The sequence below is a fragment of the Tasmannia lanceolata genome, unplaced genomic scaffold, assembly GCF_043159265.1.
Source record: "Tasmannia lanceolata isolate RefF3 unplaced genomic scaffold, GAP_Taslan_0.1 ptg000015l, whole genome shotgun sequence".
Classification (NCBI taxonomy): domain Eukaryota; kingdom Viridiplantae; phylum Streptophyta; class Magnoliopsida; order Canellales; family Winteraceae; genus Tasmannia; species Tasmannia lanceolata.
The window spans coordinates 62750473-62776789 of record NW_027518692.1 but is presented as its reverse complement, the minus strand read 5'-3'; the positions used below and the strand labels follow the sequence as shown (position 1 = coordinate 62776789).

The 26317-nt window shown below is 39.4% G+C and overlaps 2 protein-coding genes across 5 annotated transcripts; both read left to right on the top strand.

Annotated features, from left to right (window-relative positions):
* Positions 1-4944: 4944 nt before the first annotated feature.
* Positions 4945-14149, top strand: LOC143892933 (homeobox-leucine zipper protein ROC2-like). Of its 4 annotated transcripts, none has more exons than XM_077397852.1 (13): positions 4945-5230; positions 5474-5753; positions 6421-6629; positions 6732-6849; positions 7065-7253; positions 7451-7894; positions 8004-8105; positions 9178-9378; positions 9483-9657; positions 9817-10088; positions 11366-11461; positions 12168-12560; positions 13722-14149. In XM_077397852.1, the coding sequence occupies exons 2-12, from the start codon at positions 5658-5660 to the stop codon at positions 12537-12539; spliced, it is 2274 nt and encodes a 757-aa protein (XP_077253967.1). In that variant the 5' UTR covers positions 4945-5230; positions 5474-5657; the 3' UTR covers positions 12540-12560; positions 13722-14149. The 4 variants fall into 4 exon arrangements, with proteins under 4 accessions (XP_077253967.1, XP_077253966.1, XP_077253968.1 ...); XM_077397851.1 differs by having other exon boundaries at positions 5338-5753; XM_077397853.1 differs by having other exon boundaries at positions 4945-5753; positions 11366-11455.
* Positions 14150-17035: 2886 nt separating this feature from the next.
* On the top strand, positions 17036-22658 carry LOC143892932 (glucose-6-phosphate/phosphate translocator 2, chloroplastic-like). The gene is made up of 5 exons (XM_077397849.1): positions 17036-18348; positions 18744-18969; positions 19475-19697; positions 20950-21163; positions 22310-22658. Exons 1-5 carry the CDS (start codon positions 17815-17817, stop codon positions 22319-22321), a joined length of 1209 nt encoding a protein of 402 aa, XP_077253964.1. The 5' UTR covers positions 17036-17814; the 3' UTR covers positions 22322-22658.
* Positions 22659-26317: the final 3659 nt, after the last annotated feature.

Genomic DNA, 26317 nt, shown 5'->3' with positions numbered 1-26317 from the left:
CGTTGGTGAGCTTAAGCTCACCAAACTTATGGTGAGCTAGCTTGCCCAATCACATGGGTCCCACATTTTGGGGAGTGATCCAAACCATTCATTTGCAAGGGCTTATCATAGATAGGGGGTGTACCAAAAATCAGCTCCATAGGATCATCCTAACCCCTCCATTTGTGGAGGACAACAATGGGGCAAATTTGTGTCTGTCCATTTTTGTCCTCCACAAATGGAGGGGTTAGGATGACCCTATGGAGCTGATTTTTGGTACACCCCCCATCTATGTAAGGGACTTTCAAATGAATGGTTTGGATCATCCTAACAAAGTGGGCTCTCATGTGATTGGGCAAGCTAGCTCACCATAAGTTTGGTGAGCTAAGCTCACCAACACAGAGAGAGAGAGAGAGAGAGAGAGAGAGGAGATCCTACTCCCTAGAGTAGATAACTTATCTACTCCCTACGCTTCAAATACAATCTGGGCACATTGTTTCGGTGATCCAAAGCATTCATTTGATGGGCCCTCACATAGATAGGGTGTGCCCAAAAAATCAGCTCCATAGGATAATCCTAACCATTTGAACTGTGGAGGCAAAAAATGGACAGATTTGTGAAGGTTTATACCTAACCATTTTTACCTCCACACATTGAAGGGTTGGGATTATCACATGAGGCTAATTTTTGGGGCACATCCTATTTGTGTGAGACCCATCAAATGAATGATTTGCATCACCCAAACAATGTGGTCCCTACTGTATTTTAAGCCTAGAGAGTAGATAAGTTATCTATCTATATCTAAACTATTAATCTCTGCCGTCCATCTAAAGCAACCTAAATAAAAGTTAACAACTTGACAAAAATAACTGCAAAATAGAAATCCTATTATAGACATGAATCATGTCCGTAAATCGCTCATAATTTCCTCAAATCACATCCAAATCACATGATGTTGGGCTCGATACGTAAGTAATCAAAAAGCCTTTATAGCTATACTAAAATCAGGCCAAATGAACAAGATTTGATGCCTAAAATAGGCTATAAATAAGATGACAAAAATAAAAAATTGAAGAACAAGGGACTCGTTACACGCTTCGTAGTCAATAACAAACCACATGTTCTTAGCGGGTTTCGCCTTCATCAATTGGTTCACGATTCTAACTAGTATGTGATGCAGTCCATCGTTAGCTCCTGAGAGCTCTATAAGCATTGCAACTTCACCTAGTATTTACAAAACAATGGCCTGCTTGAATCTCTAGTTTGTCTGTATTAACAATAGGTAGTTTTTTTTTTTTTTTTTCATTAATTTGGATCAGAAAATCCAATTTTCATGTGAATTTGATATCTGAGTCACGTAGAACCCTAGTTTATTTATCACATACTATTTGTACTCAACCACCTTAAAAGGTGATTACTAAGGTTTAAGATCACCCATAGCTTCAACCAAGATCATAGGAAACACAATGTTCTTTCCATCATTAGCATGAATTATTCTAGATGAGATCATACGAAATGTAATCTTTCACCGTGCCTGTTACCTTGTTTGCAATATATTAATGTTAAATATAAAGTTTTTAGCCGTGTAATCGAAAACGGATATTTTGAAGATCTCCCAATTACTCCAGGTGAAAATCTTCAAATGATCCAACACATATGAGCATATCGTAAAATCGACATCTATTTGATTGCCTTGGATGATACTATGAAGGTAGCAATAATTGATCTCTAAGAAAGGAGAAATTAGGGCTAAACATTTTAATCGTCCATACACTAATACAATCGTTGTAATAGTAAACTTACCCATAAGGAGAAAAATATATAGGGCTACAAATCCTAATTCTTAGGCCAAATCCCTCGATCCACTGCAAACTTCACTAATCGTATCATAAAAAGTTATATTGTGTGAAATTTTTGACAGTGGCATTATCTTAATTTTCACACAAGAAAGTACCCTTGATTCGCGTCGAGATCGAGAGGCAAGGCCTCTAGCTCATTTTCCGTTTTGAAAAGGATGAGCGTATGCATTATTCCTTTTTCCTTTTCCCTTTTCAAAACAGAAAGTATCATACTCTCGGACAAGTATCCCGATTTATTACCCACCCGGGCATTGGCTCTTCGGCATAAAGTCACGGGTTTGCTCCCTGTTGACGAGTGTTCGAATCCCGCCCCCGACTTACCTGATACACGTGGTGAGTGGGTCGTTGCATGTATCCGTAGGGACTAGTCCTATTCCCGGAGGGGGTGGGGACATCCTACGTCATCAAAAAAAAAATCCCGATTTATCGTCAGAGGCGATTTGCAACCATAAAATAACGGCAATTTATCGTCAACAGAAATACACCATGTATTTTGCTATTTTTAGCCATATTTATTGTTAGAAATGGCTGGTATTCTTAATAATAACCTTTCCTTTTATTAATCATGTTGAGATGATAACACGATAACTCCAAATATTTCTGATGACTTGAACTACATTAAAAGGGATTTTCTAGCGTCCATCCATCGCAGAAAGCATTTCGCAGATGGTCTTTTGCATCTGACAGCATCCACCTTGTGAATGAAGACAAAACCTACTGAAAAGTGAGCCTCTGTGGCTGCTGTCAGATGCAACAGGCCATCCGCGAAATGCCTTATGTGATGGACACTAGCAGAATCCACATATAAATATTTATTATATTTTTATTTTTTCGCGAGAGAACTTGCAGTCGTGAAAAATAGAGAAAGTTTGAAAAGGAAAGAGAGGGATGGAAAATATTCCATTTGGAAAAATGCTACTTTCACCCTGGTTGATTGCCAGGGTCAACGCCTTCTGATTTGAATTACCAATATACTCTTTTATTGTGACTTAGTCAGTGGAGAGGATTAAGACATGATTAGGGACGTCATTAACGAATACAAGAATATATAACGTGAAAAGAACGACTCTTTTGGAATAAGGTTTGTATGGGAGGAGGGGAATTGCGGATAACGTAACGGTTGTGTTTGTGGGCGTGGAATATCGGCGATACGATGGGGTTTGGGAATAGTTTCGGGCGGTATTTTAGGCTGGAAAGATGGTGAATGCAGGAAAAAAAATCGGAGAGAGAATAAATGGGAATATGGAGAGCGTGCAAGGGGGCATGAATGAAGTAATGGCCTGAGAGAGTCATTAAATGAGAGAGAGAGAGAGAGAGAGAGAGAAAGAGAGAGAGAGAGAGATTGCAGGGTGTGTGGTTGGGTTGAATTGGATTCCCAAGAGACCTTCCACGCCCTAAATTACATTGTGACAACACATACACACTCATACAAATAAACCCTAATTCAGGAAATCTCTCTCTCTCTCGAATTTTACTGTATCCATTGTGTTTTTATCTACCTCTGTTGGGATCTTTTGAGATTTTTTTTAAAAAAATTGGTGGGTTTGACTGTTTTTATTTGGTAAGCATATTAATGAATAAAATATAACGTCATTTGTTTATTTGAAGACCTATGTTGGGTCTCTTTTGTTTTTTATAATTTTTATTTTCTGGTGGGATTGGGTCTTTTTGTTTCCAGGGGATGAATAAAAATAAATTGATTTTTTATTTAAAGGTATATGTGAGTTTCTTTTATTTATTTTTTATGGGTGATAATTTTCGTAAATAATTGAGGACATTTGTTGGATTTTTCTCTTGCTTTTTTGCCTGTGACAAATCTTGCATTGGAGATATTTGAAACAAAAAATGAAAGGGAAATGTATACAATATATAATTTATCAACGGATACATACCACTCCGGCATGATATGTTAATTCAAATGTATCGGCAATTACAAAGCTACAGATCTGAAATTCTAAATTGATTTAATTTTCTCTTCTTTCTTTTTTGTTCCAAATTGGTTTTATCGTATGTTATGTATTTTCGTTTGTGAATCTTTGAATAAATATTTTCAATGAAATTTCACACCTTCCACACTTGCTTAGGCTTGTTCATATCTACAATTAATGAAAACAATTCAATGATTCCCCCCTTTCAAATTATAGAATTTCCTTTATTTACCTAGTATCGTGCATCGCTTGAAAATAGACTATGAAAACCCATCACTCTCTCCAAAGCTTACACTGAAATTCAAATTTTAGTGAAATACCAAAACACTACCATGTATTTCCATATTATTAAGGCCTTGTTCATAGGGGTGGCAAAATTGGTCCAACTGAACCAAAACCGAGCCGAAACCGAACTGAAAATTCGGTTTCGATTTGGTGAAACCAAACCAATTCAAATTTCGGTTCGGTTTGGGGTCAAACCAAATAGTTGCCCCCGATTTCTAACGATTATGAGTCAGGGTGGCAAAATTGGCCGAACTGAACCAAAACCCTAGCCGAAAATTCGGTTTCCATTTAGTTAAAACAAACAGATTCAAATTTCGGTTTGGTAGAACCAAACCGATGATCGGTTTGGTTCAGTTTGGGGGTCAAACCGAACCGTTGCCACCTTTACTTGTTCATTTTAGATTGTGGCAACCGATTGGGGCCCCTAAAACTAATTATTTGACTCTAGATTATGACGGTAGCTCATACACACAGCCTTTTTCTTTTCGGTCTTCATAAAACTTGCTAAAAAAAAAAAAAATCATGAAAATTCATGTCATGTAGAAAACAATATGGTTAAAATTTGAGAATTTTCTAAAGAGTGTACAATATTATTTCAAAACAAAACGAAAGAAAAAAAAATTTATGAAAAAAAAAAACTATAAAACACAATGCCATACTAATATTAATACTAATATGCCATTAAAAATATTATTAGTAATACAAACAGCTACAAAAAACAACAATAATAATATTAATAATAATATTTTTATTTTTATTGTAATTATTATGAATATTCTTAAATAAAATGTGTAGGGGTTGAAATTTTTGTGGAGTTTGGTAGCCGTCATTCTTTTGGCCATATAATATACCCATTGGGGAAAATAAAAACCATATTCTCTTTTTCTCTCTCCTTGGCAAATACATCTTCTCTCAATAAATGCTGTTGCACCTTCTCTATACGCTCTGCAATTAATCGTTCCTGCCTCATCTTCTCCACCTGTTCCCCTTCCTCCTTCCTCCTCTTCTTCTCTCACAACCTCTCCTTTTTTTTTTTCCTTTTCTCTCACCTTTCTTCATGGCTTCCTAACATCTCTTCACTCTCTCTAAGAACACCCACAAAGATCTCACAAACTGCCTCTCTGAAATGAAAAGTGAAAGGTTTCCATAGATCTAATAGCCCCCAAAACAGATCTAAAGGTGGGTGATTTTGCAAAACAAAATATTTTTTGATCTTTTTTGTAATAAGGTAGTTTCCTTTGCTTTTTTCTTACAACTCCGTTTGTTTTGCAGAGAGAGAGAGAGAGAGAGAGAGAGAGAGAGAGAGAGAGAGAGAGAGAGAGAGAGAGAGAGAGAGAGAGAGAGAGATGTTCTCGTCAACCCTTTGTTTTGTTTTTTAGCCTTTCCGGTGATTTTCTCGTCAACCCTTGTTTTGTTTTTCAGTCTTGGTTTGGCACGTTGAGGGTGGATAAGCTTTCTGACCTAGTTTTCGAAACAAAGCAATAGTCTTCTCTGTCCGTTTATTACTTGTAGAAAATATATTAGCTTTGTTCAGACAGTAAAAAGGAAAAAAGAATCTCTATATGAAAATAGAAGAGCCTAAAAGAGGAGGGATAGATAGAGTAATATGCCCGCCGGAATAATGTTTCCGGCAAGAAATGTGCCGCCGATGATAGGGAGTAACGGGAAGTTTGGTGGTTCGTCGGGACTCACGCTCGGTCAGGTCAGCGGATCAATACCCCTTCTTTCTATTTGCATTTGCATTTGCATTTCCATTTCCATTTTCATTTCCTTATAGTGCTTAATTTTCTCCTCATTTTGATTTCTTCTTTTTTTGATGGGTTTGATTTGTTTAAGCCAGGGTATTAAGCCATTAGAAGAAAAATCCATCTCGAAGTTCGAGAAATGCTAAAAGTCTTCTCTGACACAGAGAGAGAGAGAGAGTTTCTTTATCTACTGCATGCAGTTCTTGAGAGAGAGAGAGAGAGAGAGAGAGAGAGAGAGTAGGCTTAACATTGATCTGTGCTCCTATGTTACAATGATTTTTGTAAGTAGAGAAAATTCCCCCATGAGCTCCTAGGAGAGAGAGAGAGAGAGAGAGAGAGAGAGAGAGAGAGAGAGAGAGAGAGCATCCTTCATTCTTAACTACATATATCTCTTGTATGTTTTAAGACATTGGTTTACCTTTGATCCTCTATTCTAGGTTTTTTTCTTCTTCTTTTACCTTTGATCCTCTATTCTCGTTGTTTTTTTTTTCCTTCTTTTTTTTTTTATTTTCCATTTTCCTACAGCTTGGGTTATATTTCTACTTTGACTGGTTAACTTAGATTCTATTAATAGATTATAAAAACCATAGAAAATCTGAAGGATCTATAGGATATATGTTGCAGCTAAATATGATGGAAGGCCAACAACTCCCTCTTGAGATGAGCCAAAATTCTGAAAGTGAAATCCCAAAAATGAGAGACGAAGATTTTGATAGCAAATCCGGCAGCGAGAACCTCGAAGGGGCGTCCGGCGATGATCAAGATCCCAATCAACGGCCCCGAAAGAAGCGGTATCATCGGCACACCCAACATCAAATCCAAGAAATGGAAGCGTAAGCTCCAAACCCTAACAAAAAAAAAAAACCTCAAGTAGTTTTACTTCACTTGCTACTTTTTTATTGTTAGGGTTTAACGTTTTTTTCTTTTTTCTTCAGTTTTTTCAAAGAATGCCCACATCCTGATGACAAGCAAAGGAAAGAGTTGAGCCGTGAATTAGGGTTAGAGCCTCTACAAGTCAAGTTTTGGTTCCAAAACAAGCGCACCCAAATGAAGGTAAATTGCTTGTGCATGGGCTGCATTTTAGGCACTGACCAAGTTTTATATAGCATAAAATAGTATAGTTCTTTGAATTTGATCTCTTTAGACTTTATTTTATGAGAAATGTCATCTAAATATTATTTTAGCGGATATTTTAGGTAAACTTTTCTTACCTTGTTTTACTAACTTAAGCTACTCTTCTCCTTGAACCTCACTTCTTTCTCTCACAGACCCAACACGAGCGCCATGAGAACTCACAATTGAGAGCTGACAATGAAAAACTCCGGACAGAGAACATGAGGTACAAGGAAGCGCTTGGCAACGCCTCGTGCCCAAACTGCGGAGGGCCTACGGCGCTCGGCGAGATGTCATTCGATGAGCAACATTTACGGATTGAGAATGCTCGCCTAAGAGAAGAGGTAGAGATTTGCAGAGATTTTGGGGGCTGCTATTGCGTTTAGAGTTTGATACTGTGAAACAACCAATTACTCTAAAAACTTAAGCTGTTAGGGTTGGTGTTATTTAATAATTTATACTTCAAAAGATACTAGTTTTGGTACTTGAGTTTTTTTTTTTTTTTAAATGGGTGTCCTTCATTTTGTTTTTTGTCCTACAGATTGATAGGATTTCAGGGATTGCCGCAAAATACGTGGGAAAGCCTATGGTTCCATACCCACTTCTCCCTCCTTCAGTATCTTCTCGCTCATCGCTCGAACTTGCGGTTGGAAACTTTGGGGTTCAACCAGGAATGGGAAGTGAAATGTATGGTGCTGGAGATATTCTTAGGTCTGTTTCTGGGCATTCTGATATAGATAAGCCAATGGTTATCGAACTGGCAGTTGCAGCGATGGAAGAGCTCATTAGAATGGCTCAACTTGGAGAACCTTTATGGTTGCCAGTTATGGATCAGTCTACTCAAATTCTTAATGAAGATGAGTATGTGAGGATGTTTCCAAGGGGGATTGGGCCAAAACCCTTTGGGCTGAAATCGGAAGCTTCTCGTGAAACTGCCCTCGTTATCATGAATCACATCAACCTTGTTGAGATCCTTATGGATGTGGTAGGAGAATTTGCTTTCAAATAACATTTTAAGAGCAATGCTTTATGTTATGATTTTTGAGTGATAACTATATGAGTTGTTTTTTTATCTCTTTGATATAATTTGGCAGAACCATTGGTCGACTGTATTTTCCGGCATTGTTTCAAGCGCTTTAACACTGGAAGTCCTCTCAACAGGAGTAGCAGGCAACTACAATGGAGCGTTGCAAGTGGTATTCTCCTGCTCTTATTATATTTGTATAGAAAGATTGACTCGGGTCATCTTTGATATCTAAAAAATGTATTGCATATAATCTTATGTGCGATTGGTTTTTGTTGGCCCAGATTGAATGGATCAATTTGATCTGGGTAGATTCTTTCACCTTCTTCATGAACATTTTCTAAAGAATTCATTAGCCGACACCAGCTAGTTTGGGACAAAGGCTGAGTTGAGTTGAGTTGTATTGAATGGATCAATTATCAAATATATGCAATAAAATCATATGAAAGAAGTCATAGTACTAGGGAGATACACGGCTAAAGGGCCCGAGTAGAGCTCCACTGAAAACACAATTAAACACATAAATAGAAAATTTTTTAGACATCAAAACAGTTACAATATACTTTATGTTCTTCTATCTTCCCTAAATATCTACACTTTTTCGTCCATCACTTTCTCACCTTACCTTCTCTACACAAATGAGTACTAAAATAGCTAACCACACTAAACACATGGTTGTAGTTCCCTTGAGTCTTTTAGGTAACCCAAACAACTTCATCGAAAGCCCCAACTCTTGGATAATCTTGCCTAATATACAACCCTAGAAAACTTACATGGACTGATCAATTTTCAATACATCAGAAGTACCTTAGAACACCACAATTAATGATTCTTCACTTTTCAAGGCCAATTGATTTTGATTTATGAAATTCCAACAGTTTTGAAGTTAAATATGATTATTTGCAAATAATGGTTATAATAGCTTTAGAAATGCTATAGTTAATGGCTTCCAAAGTTGTCTTAATGTCCCATTTGCAAATAAGATTAACTTGAAATTGTTTTATTTATGAATAAGAACCGAGTTTGATCGCATCCAAAAAGGGTCTTACATTCTTGTGCATGAATAGACTTTTAACACAGCCAAATTCCTGATTACTTCTTCTAGTGTCCTATCATCAGGTAGAAAAGTAACACATTTCATCCAAGTAGCCTATTTCATCTGAATTATAAATTGTGTCGACATTCCAATCGACTAATATGTGTTCTGAAATCCTAATGACATAGTTTGTCTTGTGCTTTTTCAGATGTCAGCAGAATTCCAAGTGCCTTCACCACTTGTTCCAACTAGAGAGAGCTACTTTGTGAGGTATTGTAAACAGCATTCTGATGGAACTTGGGCAGTGGTCGATGTTTCCTTGGACAGTTTACGCCCTAGTCCTGTGTTGAGATGTCGAAGAAGGCCATCGGGTTGTTTAATCCAAGAAATGCCAAATGGTTATTCAAAGGTAAATGAATGATACTAAACCAATGGTAACCAAACATAAATCTCATTTGTAATAAGAAATATTTCAGTGATTAATTAACTTGAATGCTTGTTATATATGACTAGGTTACATGGGTTGAACATGTTGAAGTTGATGATAGGGCTGTTCACAATATCTACAAATCCCTAGTTAACTCAGGTCTTGCATTTGGCGCTAAGCGATGGGTTGCCACTTTAGACCGCCAGTGTGAGCGCCTTGCAAGTGTGATGGCCAGTAACATTCCTTCAGGAGATGTTGGTGGTAAAAAGTCCATTTTTATGTTACCACTATATTGAGCCTAATGAAATTCGTTTCACTAAATCTTGAGATGTATTTATCTCTGCATTTTATGTTAATAATCCTAGATTCCATTATGTATTTTGTTACCATAGTTACTATTTTGTTCCTTGTTTGGCACAGTGATAACAAGTCAAGATGGTAGAAAGAGCATGTTGAAGCTTGCTGAGAGGATGGTGATAAGTTTTTGTGCTGGTGTTAGTGCTTCTACAGCTCATACATGGACTACTTTATCTGGGAGTGGTGCTGAAGATGTGAGGGTTATGACCAGAAAGAGCATAGATGATCCGGGAAGGCCTCCTGGTATAGTTCTAAGTGCTGCAACATCATTCTGGATTCCAGTCCCACCAAAGAGAGTTTTCGATTTCCTTCGGGATGAGAATTCTCGCAATGAGGTATTTGTGTTAAGAGTCCTTCTCTCACTTATTTTAATCTTTCCTTCATCTCAAAACTTGGATTACTATTTGGATTTACAGTAATATTACATATAATGTGAATTATTTGTTAGCAAGGACACTAACATCCCCCGATGAAGCCTTCAAAATGAATATAATCCAAAACTATCTACATGTGTATATTATGTTTAGTATAATGGAATCTTGTTCAAGTGTTCCTGCATTTTTATATCAAATAAGCAACCTATTTGAACATTCCATTTGTCTAAAATGTTAGTCTTCCCATTTTAAAAGTATGCATACTATTGTTCAACACCGTCTTATCTGCTACTCAGGTAATTATGTGAACCTACCCATTGGGTACAAATGTTTACTCTACTTAACTAAATGTACTATCTGTGCCCATAATTAATGTGTGCCCTCCATTTGATTCTAAATTTTCATCATCTGTTTAATTGATATCGACCAAATGCTCCACGTAACCCTTTAGATTTCAGTCTTTTAAATACATGGCTACATTTGCTCCCAAAACTCAACTGTTTTTTATAATGGCAAGGAATTGAATTAATAATGAAAACCGGGGAACACCCCAGCAATCGAGGTGATCAAGATGGTACAACCAATAAACAAACAATACAAGAAAGAAAAACCACCCCGTCAAAACCGTAAGTGGTAAGAAAAGCAAAGGTTTCCAAGACGCCCTAGCTCGTCGATCAGCCACATTGTTCGCCGATCTTCTTACATGTTGAAAATAAATGGAGGATCTCGCCACTGGATCCAAAAGTTCATCAGCCCACTGACCAAACCTCCGAGGATGAGATAGACTTCTGCTTAACCATTTTATTTCATTAAGGGGGTCACCTTCCACTATTACCCAATCGGGAATTTTAGGGCCAAACCGCTCTGATCTGCCTCATTGGAGTCTGTGATTCCAATGGGGCCTGAAAACACCCAAATCGTTGCACCCTCATGATCTCTAAGGAGACCCCCTATTCCGGCTGCTCAGGAATCCCCAAGCTTGAACCATCAAAGTTCAACTTGAATCCTCCCCTGATTGGACGTCCCATGCTTGTACCACGGTCTCCCTGTGCTTCCCATCATTTGAGAATGCTAATTAAGTGTTGAAGGAAAACAGTAAAAAGTTGAAGAGGACTTTGATGGTCAGTGAAAGAAACACTTTGCCCAACAAAATAAAATAAATTTTCAGTATCCCAAATTTCATGCTCTAGGTGAAAATGGATTTCTCATTATTCCTTACTTTGTGGGTACAATGGCAGTGGGACATTCTTTCGAACGGGGGTGCTGTTCAAGAAATGGCTCACATTGCAAATGGCCCTGATCCGGGAAACTGCGTCTCTCTATTACGGGTAAATGTAAGTTGTTTTTATGTTTCTTTCATTCTGTATATGATAGAAGGGATTTGCTAGTGAGAGCAGCCACACAGGCTCACTTGTCAGCAGATTTTGTCTTCATTCATAAGGTGGATGCTCTCACATGCAACAGGCCATCCGCGAAATGCCTTCTGTGTTGTATGCTAGCATATCCCATCATAGAAATTACAATTTAAACTAAGCCAGTTGATTTTTTTCATAATTATAGAGTTCAAATTCAAATCCTGTTTCTATGTTTCTTTCAATAAAATCTTGTGAGGAATGCTAGATTGACAAGCGCCCTTGCAAAAAATGGGGCAAAGGGCGCCCCCATTGGTCAAAATCCATTAATGAAAGGGCGCCCCCAATTGGTCAAAATCCATTAATGACAGTTATGATTGGAATTTTCTATGCCATCATCAATGGATATTGACCAATGGGGGCGGCCTTTGCCTCATTTTTTGCAATGGTGCCTGTCAATCCAGCATTCCTCAAATCTTTTATATCAAACCAATGAAATTAGAATTTTAAATAACAGAGTAGATATTGTTTTTCATAGTTGTAGATTGCAAATTCAAATTCTGTTGCTGTTTCTTTTGATCTCTTTTATCAATGTTACGAACCCAAATCAGTTTGCAACATGATTGATCTTCTTATAAATTACAATTTAAACTAATCCAGTTTCAATTTTTTTTCTGATAATTTGTAGACTGCAAATTCAAACCAGAGCAACATGCTGATATTACAAGAGAGTTGCACTGATTCATCTGGCTGTTTTGTAATTTATGCTCCCGTTGACATTGCTGCGATGAACGTGGTTCTAAATGGTGGGGATCCAGATTATGTTGCTCTGTTGCCTTCGGGTTTTGCTATACTGCCTGATGGTGGGCCACCAATGCATCATGGAGTAGGAAGTGGTGAGGTTGGAAGTGGTGGATCTCTCCTTACTGTTGCATTCCAAATCTTGGTGGACTCTATTCCAACAGCGAAGCTTTCTCTCGGATCAGTTGCGACAGTTAATAGTCTCATATCTTGTACTGTTGATAGGATCAAAGCCGCAGTTACATGCAACAATGAATGAACCAGGAGGTCTTACTGATGGGTAAGTTTAAGGTTAAGCATATGTCCGTTTGGCTTCAAGATTTATAATTTCTTAGGGGATTCAAGCTTTCTAACCTCTGTACATGGTTTAGTTTAAAGTATGAGTTTCTACGGCCTAGAGTGTTACGGTTCTTAGTGGGGGCCTTCCTAGGTATGGGACTAGACGGGACCCAGCCTGGCATGGGTTGGAAAAGTTTAAAGGGCATGTCTTAACTTGTTAAGTAAGATCCGGAGATTTTGGAGCATCGGTTAGGTACCTGACATTTGGTATCACAGTAGCAACCACATCTCGTGTGTTCGAGTCACGGACTCACGGGCGACCTGTGGAAAGGTCTACTTGGTTAAAAAAAAGGGCAGAGTGTAAGCCGCCACCTAGGATGCAAATGCAGAAGCATGGTGGGGTGTTAGTATGTTACGGTCGTCGTAAGTGCGGCCTACCTAGGTATGGGACTAGGTGGGACCCAGCCTGGTATGGGACAGGTTTAAAGGGTGTGGCCTAACTTGTCCCATTACCTTTGGATTTTTTTAGTGTATTAGTGAGGTACCTTACATAGAGTTTGGCTCTTGAGTTTGAGGAGGGCTTGTGTCTAGGATTTAAGGTGTTAAAAGGAATGGTAGGATTTAGGCTGGAGTTATGGTGTGAAGGGTTTTGAGAGTGTCAGGGCTTAAAGGTTCCGCAATTACTAGCCACCAAGGCTTAAGTTTTCATGAGGGTTTTAATGCGTCAATAAGGTTAGGGCTTTTCATAGGAACGTATAGAGTTTAGTCTATGATATAGTGAGGTAAGGTAATGTCCAAGTTTTGGTTTTCTGTATTGGCTCTGGGCAATTAGGATGTGAGATTCAAGAAATTTTAAGGTTTTGTAAAATGAGATGTTTGGGGATTAGCATTATCAGGATTTTAGGTTTTCAGGGCACTTATTAGGTCATGTCGTTTGTCACGCGGTGGATTTTTTTTCTTTCCACAATTTAGACGGAAATGATATGATTATGGTTAATTTAGAGGGATATCATCATAAATTAATTGAAGGTTCCTTCGGATAAAATTGAATAGGATTTGTTCATGTTCTCTCTTTTCGTGTGTAAAAATGCTGGAACTTTTACAAATATTTTCCTTTCCAAACTTTTCCAAAATGCTGGAACTGTTTTTTTCTTTTTTGCAGTAGGAAAAAGGTGGCGTGGATTTTGGGGAATGGGAAGTCAAGAACGCACCTCAGATGCTCCTTGCCATGTGGTGTTCGTTTAAGTCCATGAAGCAGTGAGCACACTTCACCACCATGCAAGGGTATTGGTTCGGGTATTGACTTTCCCTTTCAAACTTTGTTTGGAGCTTCAATTTCCCTCCTTTCCCTTTTCCTTTGATTTCTTTTCTTTGGGTTTTGTAATCAGACAGTCCTAAGAGAGAGATATTCAGCTCTGTTGTATCTCTTTTCTCTTCCCCTTCCTGTTTTCTTCCTTCCTGTATGGAGCTCAAACCCTTTAAATCACATTGTCTTGTATTTTATTTCAATAGTTATAGAATATCTGTGTGTTCTTGTCTAAACTTGATTTTTGGGTTATGTTAGTTATTTCAGTGAGTGGATTGCATTTCCCTGTTATTGTCTTGCATTTGCTTCATTTTTAGGCTTTGGCTGTTCTCTTCGAAATTGATTGTGGACCGGACATTTAAAACAAGATATGATGAGCACTCTGAATAGGATTCGACTGATAAGGGCACTGAACAGATCATTTACGGGTCTGGGTCACTAAATTAGTTACCCGTTGAAATTTGACCTGGCCCAGCCATCAAAACTGGGTAAACCCACATGTGCCCGTAAAAACCCAAATGATCGTGATTTTATATGGTGTGAGCCCTCCCATATTTTTCAGAAAGTACTATATGGACCACATCATAGGATGATCTAAACGGTCCATGTGATGGAACACAACATAAATAGGTTGTGCCCCAAAAATCATTTTCATATGATGATCCTAGGCCTCCGATCTATTGAATAATAACGTGCAATTTCTCCATAGATCATAGGCCTAGGATCATCCTATGGAAATGATTTTTTGAGAACGACCTATTTATGTTATGGCCCATCACATGGACGGTTTGGATCATCCTATAGTGTGGGAATAAAAACAACAAAAAAGGAAACAAAAGAAAACACTAAACTGGGTGACCTGCGGGCCCACCCGGCCTTTATGGGTGGGGTCTGGGTTCACATAATAGTGACACATAAGATTCCTGGTCATTTGTGACCCGACCCATACCAACCGGACTCGTACAGGTTGGGTGTAACCTGGTCCGGCCCACCCGTTTGCCAGGTCTAGATAAAGATCGAGGAATGCACGTATAATTGAGATTATTGACCGACTACCATGAGACAACATCCCATAGGTAAGATTAAAGGACCATGAAAATCAATTTTCTGTACTTTTAAGTGAACCTTGATGAATCAGAAGGCTAGAAACATCTGATCAAGGTGGGGCCAACGAAAACGGGAGAAATTTCTGGTAGCAAATGTGATCGTAGGATAAGGGCCAAGGTTTAAAATTTCGGTTTCGGTACCGGTTTAGGACCTTGAAATTTCGGTGAAATAATAAATTAATATAAAAAATAAAAAAACCGAAATTTCGGATTTCGGTCGAAATTTAAAACCATGATAAGGGCCCATTGCACACATGGAGACTAAAAGTTGGCTATTAGGAAAGGTGGGTAACAACCACCGTCAATTTTCATCTTTCACGTTTTTCAATAGTATGGAACTAATAAGATGTTTGGTCGCACACGCGCTCCACATTTTGACGAGAAAACCCATCACCTACCTCAGAACCCAGAAGCCCTTTTGTCCTCACCCTAACAATGTAAGTGTTGAATTGATAACTGCACATTGAGAGAGGATTATTATTAGTCAAGTGGGGCTGAGGAGCTTCTGCATGCCCCATGTGGTGCTTTTCGGAATTCAGATTTCAGAATAGGAAGAGGAAGAGTTGTCCTTTTTCGTTTGTTTGCTTGCCATTTCTCTTCCCCTCTCGCACACCTAGGCCCACAATTATTCCATGGAATAATTTTTCACGGTTGCCAAACATGACCTGATGTTGAACAATTATACAGGCTACTAATATTTGCACAACCATGTTTTAATAACTGCACTCGCTCACTTCGTTTATTTATTATTTAAACAACTATCAAAGGTTATTACAATTTCCAAAAAAGCTTTTAAAAGCCAATTTAAAAAGAAAAGACGATCTGAGTTAGAGCAATTATCAAAAGATGATAGTGCCAAAGGTGAATAACTTATGGGCATGTTCCGTAACCATGAAAAAATAATCATGGAATACTTGTTTACCCAAGGTGATTGATGGGTACTAAGGGTGTCAATTTTGGCTCGGGCTCGGAAGCTCGCTCGAGCTCGGCTCGAATCCTTAATGAGCCGAGCCCGAGTTAGGCCAGGCTCGGCTCGTTAAGGCTGGTTAAGAATTTAATATATTTAAATATATATATTATATATTAATATATACATTAAAAGGGTTGTCCATGGAGTGAAGGGGGGGGGGCAAAATATGTCACTTCATTTTTGGAACCCCATTTATTACTAGGGCCACCCCCCATAGTGTAAAAAAAGTAGTCAAATTACACTAGTAGGGCTGTCTAGGGAAGAGGGGTGTAAACATAATATAATCCGAGCTCGGTAAGGCTCGTGAGCCGCTCGCGAGCCTGACCGAGCCGAGCCCGAGCCGAGCCGAGCCTGGCCAAGCTCGGCTCGGCTCGGCTCGGCTCGTTTCGTTTACACCCTATTGGGTACAGAGGGCTGGTGAGAAAGATTTTAGAGGGCCATGAGTGTGGGTGAGCATGTGAATGGGGTTGGTAAAAAACAATTTCTCATATTTTTTAAATGGGAGATGATAAATGCGCCCCTCTCCAGATAAATGAGCCCCTGTTCTAACGTTTTCCTTTCAAAGGGGCGCATTTATCATCTCGCATTTAAAAATGAGAAATTGTTTTCCATGGTCTCTCTCTTTTCGCGGAAAGCCATTTTGCTAGATGAATTAAACGAATAAGACAAAATCTACCAAAACGTCAAATTGTGTGCTTCTTCTCACCTGCGGAAGCTAGCTGCCAAATGGTTTTCTGCGAAATTGCCTAGTCGCTGAAAGCCATTTTTGGAGCTGGCTTTGCATTATAGAACAGGATGAATTAAATGAATAAGACAAAATCTGCAAGAGAGTCAATCTGTGTGTCTGTTCTCATTTGCAAAAGCTAGCTGCGAATTCGCTATCTTTATAAGGATTTGCTAGCGTCCACTCAGAAGGCATTTTGCGGATGGGCTGTTGAGTGTGACTATGTGAGAGCAGCCACGTCATGAATGAAGACAAAATCTGCTGAAAAGTGAGCCTGGTGTGAGCGTGTGGCTGCTCACATGGAACAGTGTATTCACACGAATAGTTTCTAATACATACATAATTCCATCATTTTAGGTGGTCAGTTTCGAAGAACGTAGACTTCAAACTTCAAAGAAGCAGGCACATGTCCGAAAATGGAAACTTCTAGTAATTTCCAAAAAGACTAGGCGTTACCCCCCGCCCGCCTTTCACAACAATGCATATTTATTTCTAGGGTTTCCAAATTATTTCACTAGGTCTGTGTTCTTTCAAATTTTCCTCAAAATTTCTTCATTCTAAACATTTCTCTGGATTTCTTCTTCCAACTCGTAAACGATTTCTCGTGATTTCCGTCAAGTAAGCAGCGAAAACACTGGCTTCGGTGCTTTCTAGGGTTTCGGTCCCAAAAACGAAGTAGGACTCAGATTTTGAACCTTTTTCTAGGGTTTTGTCGAGAAAACCACGAAGATTCTCTGTTTTCTACGTTTATTTAAATACGATCCTCGTGAAATCGAGTCAATCGCGGGGTTTCTGTTGATCTTGGAGCTTGTTTACTGTAAAGTCTTAAGATTCGGCGATTTTTCCCGAGAATTGATTTTTCTTGATTGATCGGTTTTAATTCCTATTCTTCAGTGCTATTTTAAAATAGTTTTGGATGGCTGAAATCATTCGTGGAATTTGAGTGATTTCAACGATCCCTATCCTGTAAGGAAAATCCGATCATTTAATTTCGTATATTTGGACCAGAGTTTTAGGGTTTTTGAAATCTTCTCGTCTATTATCCCTGTGAAACCCCTCGATTGTTAGTCAATCTCATCCGTATTGATCAAAAATCACTGTCCATTTAAAATCTAAGATCTATTAGTCGAATCTACATTAAAAAAAAACATGATCTGCTCTGTAAAGCAATCTGCAGGAGCTCTCTCTGCTTCTAATCTCTTAAATCAAAAACTTCCATCTCCTAAAACGGGATTCTCATCCCTTCCTTCAATATGGACAACGAAAAACCCTAATTGCACCTTCTCAGTACGGAAGCCTCTGTATCTCTCCTCTATTGAAGGTTTTGGATCTTACAATGGCTCTAAAACTGATGGCTCAAGAGCTAGGAAACTGAAATTCGAGTGCGAAGCCTACGAAGCAGATCGATCAGAGCCGATCGAGTCCAACATCCAAACCCCCGATCAGCAGGCCCGATCAGCCGCTGCGCAGAGGCTGAAGATCGGAATCTACTTTGCAACATGGTGGGCTTTGAATGTAGTGTTCAACATTTACAACAAGAAGGTTCTCAATGCGTTCCCTTATCCCTGGCTCACGTCTACACTTTCTCTCGCCACTGGATCGCTGATGATGCTGATCTCATGGGCAACGAGGATCGCCGAAGCGCCTAAAACCGATCTGGAGTTCTGGAAATCCCTTGCCCCGGTAAGAAAATTGGGGGGTTTTGAGTATTTTGCAGTTGTGTTGTTTGGGGGTTTTTAGTACTTATTAGGGTTTTTGAGTATTTGGATTGCCGGAATTCAATGGAAAAGTTTGGGAAGGAAAAATATTTGTAAAAATATCTACTTTTTTACAGGTGAAAAAATGTTAACTTGGACCAAAGTTATTCAATTTTTATGTAGATGACGTTCAATTTAGGACGATATTCATCTAAATTAACCATAATCATATCATTTCCTTCTAAATTGTGTAAAGAGAAAAATATCCAAGAAAAAATTTAATTCGGAAATGTTTTTCTTGCAATCCAAACAGGCCCTCTATTTTTTTTTAGGGTTTTGAGTACTTGGGGTTTTCTTTGGTTGTGTGGGTTTTGTCTGTAGGTGGCTGTGGCGCATACTATTGGGCATGTTGCAGCGACAGTGAGTATGTCAAAGGTGGCGGTTTCATTCACGCATATTATCAAGAGCGGAGAACCAGCTTTTAGCGTTTTGGTGTCGAGATTTTTTTTGGGTGAGACGTTTCCGGTGCCGGTTTATCTCTCTCTGTTGCCGATTATTGGAGGATGTGCACTTGCTGCCGTTACTGAGCTCAATTTCAACATGATTGGTAAGGGGGAAATGTTTTTCTCCTTTGGTTTCTTTCTGTAGTGGTGGAATTTGGGTTTTTTTTTGGGTCTTTTAAATTTTGTTTTTACTGAAATACCCTCGACCTAGAAAGGTTGTGTTGACGAGAAATTGGAAATTTCTAGGTAAAAACGACCATGGATTCTTAGGGTTTTGAAAGGATTCAAAACAAAACATTCTGTGATTTTGTCTGGGAAGAAATGCCCTTAAATTAACGAGTGTTAGGGTTAGAAAATCCGTAATTTATTTAGAAATTACGTAAAAACATAAGATTTATAAACGGGTGTAGGGGATTTCGTTTTCTCTGCCCGTCGTTTCCCAATTTTTATCTCGTCTTCTTCTTCATCTTCCTCATTGGAACAGTCATGATTGTTAATTCTGATTTGGATTAGGGGTGTTATTGTAATTCTTCCGGACGTTATGTTTCTCAGAAAAGGGCTTTTTGAATTTTCTGATGGAGGGTTTCTCTGTGTTTGTCGTGTTATTAGGGTTTATGGGGGCGATGATATCGAATGTGGCTTTTGTATTCCGAAACATATTCTCAAAAAGAGGGATGAAAGGGAAATCGGTTGGTGGAATGAACTACTATGCTTGTCTGTCTATGCTGTCTCTTGTGATCCTCACGCCCTTCGCGGTGGCAGTGGAGGGACCCCAGATGTGGGCAGCTGGCTGGGAAAAAGCACTTTCTCAGATTGGTCCCAATTTCGTCTGGTATTTCTCTTTATTTTCTTGTGCTTTATTTCTCCTTTCTTCCTTACTTCTCTCTGTATTTGTTGCTACTAGAAAACTAACCCCTTTTTCAAACTGCCACACATTCAAGGACTTGAATTTAATCCTCACACTGTAACTTACTGGAATTATTCCTCGGGTATTATTAGTGCAGGGCCTTTTTGGATTCCACCAAGATTAATCCTTATTTGCAAATACGATTATTTTAATTTAATCTTATTTACAAATTGAACATTAAGGCCTCCTTCGAAGCCATTAACTCTATCATTTAAAAATCTATATTGTAGCTGTTATTTGCAAATAATCATATCTAACTTCATAGGCATTTCCATATAAGGATTATGTGAAATAATTTTAGATGTATGCATTGAGGCCCTTAATCTTCTTGCCGATCAATTTATTGAAGTTAACCAAATATATTGGAAGCTATATATCCTTTGTACAGCACATCCTTGTGAATTGTGGGCTATGTTTTAGAAATAGAAATAGAATAGAATTAGGTGTCACTCACACTTTTATCCTTGTTAATGCAGTCTTGGAAAAGGTTGGGAAAAAAAAATCATTACCAGCTGTTTTGATTGGTGTCCTATATCCATCTACCCCAACTAACCAATTCATGGCCTCACATGGCTGTACGGCCCTTGTCAGGGGCTATCAAACAAGTCTGCGGAATCTTTTTTATTTCCTAATATGCTACTTCAAATTGTGTTTTTCTTTTGCATGATTTTTAGGGACTTTTCGAGCTCTCCTCACTTCCATCATCTCAACTCTCTCCCTCTCTGCCCAAACATGCCCTTACCTACCCAAAAAAAAAAAAAACATGCCCTTAGTTTCTTTTTTTCACTAGTTGTAAGCATGGTTTTCGACCGAAATTTCGGATTTCGGTGGGGACCGAAACCGGTATTCGGCGAAATTAAATATTTCGCCATTTACCAAATTTCAGCGGAAATTTCGGTAATTTCAGTCCGAAATTTCGAGAAAATGGAATTTTTATTTTAAACGTTACAAAATTTCGGGGGAGTACCAAATTTCGGTTTTCCAAATGTCCGAAACGGTTACCGAAACCGATATTTTAAACCATAGTTGTAACTTGTAACTTGTAACTAGTAAGTAATTAAAAAAGTCATTCGAACCTAATTTTTGCGCGTTAGTAGTGACAAGTTTGTTATGCTTTGTTATTTTTTGTGGCTGATAAAGATATTTTTGTTTGGCTCTGGATATCTTTACACGGTAGGTGGGTGGCAGCTCAGAGCATCTTCTATCATCTGTACAATCAGGTCTCATACATGTCCTTGAATGAAATCTCTCCATTGACATTTAGTATCGGAAACACCATGAAGCGAATATCTGTCATAGTCTCTTCCATCATCATCTTCCACACACCTGTCCAACCCATCAATGCACTTGGAGCTGCAATCGCCATCCTTGGAACCTTCCTCTACTCCCAGGTAATTTTCTTTTCATTCCTTCTAATGGGAATGACTACAATACCCAACCAAAATTCATTGTAATCAAACTGAAATCTGTTTTGTTCGGGAAAAAAAAAAAAAAAAAGGTTCATGTCCTGTAAATAGTAGGGGCGCAACTTGGGATGGGCTCAACTCGAACCCGACGGTTTCAACCTGATTTTCGCTCGGGTTGGGTTGGCATTTCCTCGGGGTGGGTTAGGGTTGAGGCCTTGGCAACCCAACTAGACCTCCGCCCTCTAATCTTATCTTGATTTTCTATGGGTTATTGTTTTATTCTATTTGGCCCAAGGTGAACCCGAACCAACCCGAACCGATTTTGGTTAGACGGGTTGGGTTAGGAGTTGAGAAATTTAGACCGGGGTTGGATTAGGGTTGACCATCCTCAACCCGAGGCTCGGGTTGGGTTAGGGTTGAGAGAATGCTATCTCAAGTTGGGTTAGGGTTGGCCCCCGCCCCAACCCAAGTTGCACCCCTAGTAAATAGATTGTTAGAACAATAAATTCATTCAACAAATTACCATACAGTAAGCGTTGAATCTCTAAAAGTCCCACTGGTCAGGTGAACTAGGTGAACTGATTGTTGTGATTTTTGGGCTAATGGCCCTTCTGCTTGTGGGGTAGGCTGTAGGTCAATGGCCTTGATCACTACACTTGTGCATCTTGTTTCCCAGACTTCCATGAAAATTACAGTTCATGATACCATAATTACCTACTGCGGCTGTTCACAATGGGGATAGAAATTCTTGGATAAGCTCTTCTGGGAGTAGCTATCCTGCCTCAATAAGGAAAGAATAGGGATTCTTGCAAGATCGAATGATCTGATATGACCAAATTGCTATGTGAGACACTTCAATTTCGGGTGAGAATGGCTGGCTGAACTTGGGATGAGGAGTTTCTTGCTATCATTTAACCACAAAAAATACAAATTGTTGGTGTTGAGATTGGAGAAAGCATTTAACCCGAATTTTGAAATGAGCAACCCCTTTTGGTCATTCTAAGCTGTTTCATTTTCCTTTCTCTTCTGTGCTTAGAATTGGCATTAATTAATTGTAAAGGTAGTTAAACCTATGAGTTCTTAGGGGCCGGGATTATGAAACGCTTACTGTTTTATGCAATTATTTTGCAGGCAAAGCAGTAAAAGCTAGAAAGAGTTCACGACTTCTGTAACATGATCCGACACAGAAGAGGAAGAGATCAGTTTCAGCATTGCAGCCAAAACGAGAACTTTGATCTTGGTCAGTTTTGCAGCATCCTTTGTAGTAGATATTCGTGATTTACATAAAGTTTGGTTGGGGTGATTTATGTTAGATGATGGATGACATATTGAACTTTTGGCACATAGAGGTGAGTCCACCACCATTGTTTTCAGATGGATGGGGGAAAATGTAGTATGGAATAAGCAAATGAATGTTTTTGGAACTGGGTCTTTGTTTGAGGCCAGAATAATAGAAAATGCAGGGTTTTCATTTGTAGTATGGAATAAGTAAATGAATGCTTTTGGAACTGGGTCTTCGTTTGAGGCTAGAATAATAGAAAATCAATAATAGGCTAGGGTCCATCACGAAAGGCATTTCGCAGCTGCTTTGTTGCATGTCAGACCGGCCACCTCATGAATGAAGACAACAGCTTTTGTCTCCATTCACGAGGTGGGTGGTCTGATTAGGGGTGCAACTCGGGTCGGGTCAGGTTGAGGCCGACCCGACCTAAGTTCCAACCCGACAGGGTTCAACCCGACCCGAGGAACCCTTTTTGCCAACTCGAACCCGACCCAACCCGAGTTCAACCAGACCCAACACGAGATTTTAAGCTTAAAAAATATAAAAATTATTAAAAATGTCGGGTTGCCCAAGCTCTCAACCCGAACCCGACCCGAACTCAACCCAACCCAACTTTTTCCCGGGTTGAACCCGACGGGTTCGGGTTGAGCCTGCCCAAGTTGCACCCCTAGGTCTGATAGGCGTTCAACTCGGGTCGTGTTGGGTCAGGTTGAGGCCAACTCTAACCCAATCCGAGATAGCATTCTCTCAACCATAACCCAACCCAACCTGAGCCTCAGGTTGAGGATGTCAACCCTAACCCAACCATCCTTCAAATCGGGTCAGGATAGCATTCTCTCAACCCAACCCGAGATAGCTTCAAATCGGGTCAGGTTGGGTTCTAGTTGAGTCAGGTTTAGGGCTACAACTAGAGCCGGGTTTTACCCGACCTGCATCGACCCGACCCGAAAATAGCCTGGGTTGGGTTCAGGTTTCATGGGTTTCGGGTCGAGCCGGGTTGAGCATTCAAAAGCCCGCATGAATCTCGGGTCGAGCCGGGTTTGAAGGGGCCCGACCCGACCCGAGTTACATAAGTTATAGTATGTACATTTTTTTCTATTGTTATTTAAAAGTTAAAAGTGAAAACCCACGCACCCACTGTTATTGCGTGTGAGTGTAATTTCTGCTTCTATGAGTTGAGTTGATTCAAGTGTTTGATTCAGCATTGTTTGATTGTAATTACAACATTGTTTGATTACAGCATTGTTTGATTCAAGTGTAATGTGAGTGTAATTACATCATTGTTTGATTCAAGTGTAATGTGAGTGTAATTTCTGCTTCTATGAGTTGAGTTGCCTTGCCAAACAAGAATTTTCCTTAAAAAATTGCGTCAACGTGAAAAAACCCGAACCGACCCAACCTAACCCGAGATTTATCATGGGTAGGGCCGGGTTTGGGAATCGTGGGTTTTCCGAGAAAAAAAACCCGACCCGGCCCGACCCGAGATATTTCTCGCGTAGGGTTGGGTTCTCCAAAACCCGACCCGCCTGACCCGAGTTGCAGCCCTAGTCAGGTTCATCTCGGGCCAAAAAGAAAAATACAAGGAAAAAAGCATTATCCTAGAAAAATATGAGAAAACTAGAGCGGATTGGGGTGGGGTTGCCAAGGCCTCAACCCTAACCCATCCCGAAATTAAATCGGGTTGGCTTTTCCCAACCCAACCCGAGCCAAAATCGGGTTGAGCCCATTAGGTTCGGGTTGAGCCCGACCCAAGTTGCACCCACATGAGACAAACCAGAAATGCCTTTTGCCTAGCAATTCCCTTTTCATTTACTAGTAAAATATGCACGTGCACCGCACGTGCCACTAAGTAGGGTTGCAACTCGGGTCGGGCGGGTCGGGTTTTGGAGAACCCAACCCTACCCGAGAAATATCTCGGGTCGGGTTTTTTTTCGGAAAACCCACGATTCCCAAACCCGGCCCTACCCATGATAAATCTCGGGTCGGGTCGGGTCGGGCTTTTTCACGTTGACGCAATTTTTTAAGGAAAATTCTTATTTGGCAAGGCAACTCAACTCATAGAAGTAGAAATTACACTCACATTACACTTGAATCAAACAATGATGTAATTACACTCACATTACACTTGAATCAAACAATGCTGTAATCAAACAATGTTGTAATTACAATCAAACAATGCTGAATCAAACACTTGAATCAACTCAACTCATAGAAGCAGAAATTACACTCACATACAATAACAGTGGGTGCGTGGGTTTTCACTTTTAACTTTTAACTAACAATAGAAAAAAATGTACATACTATAACTTATGTAACTAGGGTCGGGCCCCTTCAAACCCGGCTCGACCCGAGATTCATGCGGGCTTTTGAATGCTCAACCCGGCTCGACCCGAAACCCATGAAACCTGAACCCAACCCAGGCTATTTTCGGGTCGGGTCGATGCAGGTCGGGTAAAACCCGGCTCGAGTTGCAGCCCTACCACTAAGGTATTTTACAATTTGTTTATTTCAATATTTATTAATGAATTAGTTTAACTTTTTAAAAATATTGTTCAAATATTGTTCAATATTACTACGTAATTATTGTTAATTTCAGAAGAAATTTTATATTAGAATAATCAAAGAAATGGCAACATGATCAATTAGTAGAAGAAACAGGGAAAAAATTTCTTTGAAGGAACAAATAAACTTCTCTGATTTATTGGAGGAAGAAATAAATGTTGTGAGGTGGCATGGATCGAATGTTTGCCTGAAACTGAGTTTTTCCATAGGCTCCCTTCAATTCAGCATTCTTCTTGAAAGAAAGGGGATATTTTTTTGCAAAGAGGAGAGAGTGTTTGAGAGGCAGAGAGATAAAACTGTAAACGTATCATATACATATCACAAACCTAAGCAAATCTGCATCAAGTTTCGAATCTATAAAAAATCAAATCATAATGATAGATCCAGCAGAACCTAATTCTATCATTTCAGCAACCTATCAACATGCAATTCTCCAATTGCCAGCTTCCACCACCGAACAAGATCTCACTATCTAGCGGTTTCTAAGAACCAAAGAACAAAAAGCATGATAAAAATTTCCAAACCCTATTTCAAAACATCAGCAGAACACCCACAACTCTTCCCGAAGCTTTTGATCCATCGGAGAGACTGGGCTCTTAGTAACAATTTTACCTACTAAGATTGATAAAAATAAAATGTAAATTAATTTAGAATAGATATTATACAGTCTATATAGATTTTCTTTTAAAAACCATAGGCACCTGATAAGGATTTCCGACTGAGAAATAAAAAAAATATACAGAAATAAGAATTCCCACAAATAACATGGCAAATGGCAGGGACATTGCAGCAGTGAAATGACGAAAGTACCGTAGACAAATCTGACTTAGTGAAATGGCAGGGACAGGGCCCTGTGCGATGCACGGGCCGACAAAGAATTGTACAGACCACATCATAGGTTGATCCAAACCGTCCATGTGATGGAACACAACATAAATAGGTTGTGCCCGTAAAATCATTTCCATAGGGTGATCCTAGCCCTCCAATCTATAGAGGTTTCCATAATTGTTGTTCCTCTTAAGGTGCCCAGAATTCATCAATATTTTACAGGTGTCCTGCATTCTAATATCAAACTTTCCGTAATTTGACCCTCACATAGTGAATAAGGAAAAGTAGTTTTTTCGTCATCGTTAGGGGTGTAACTCGGGTCGGGTTGAGGCCAACCCGAGGAACCCATTTTTCCAACCCAACCCGGCTGGGTTCAACCCGACCCAACCCGATTTGCAATTTCCTCAACCCGACCAAACCCGATTTCCAATTCGGGCTAGGTTGGGTCGGGTTGACCAAATTTGATA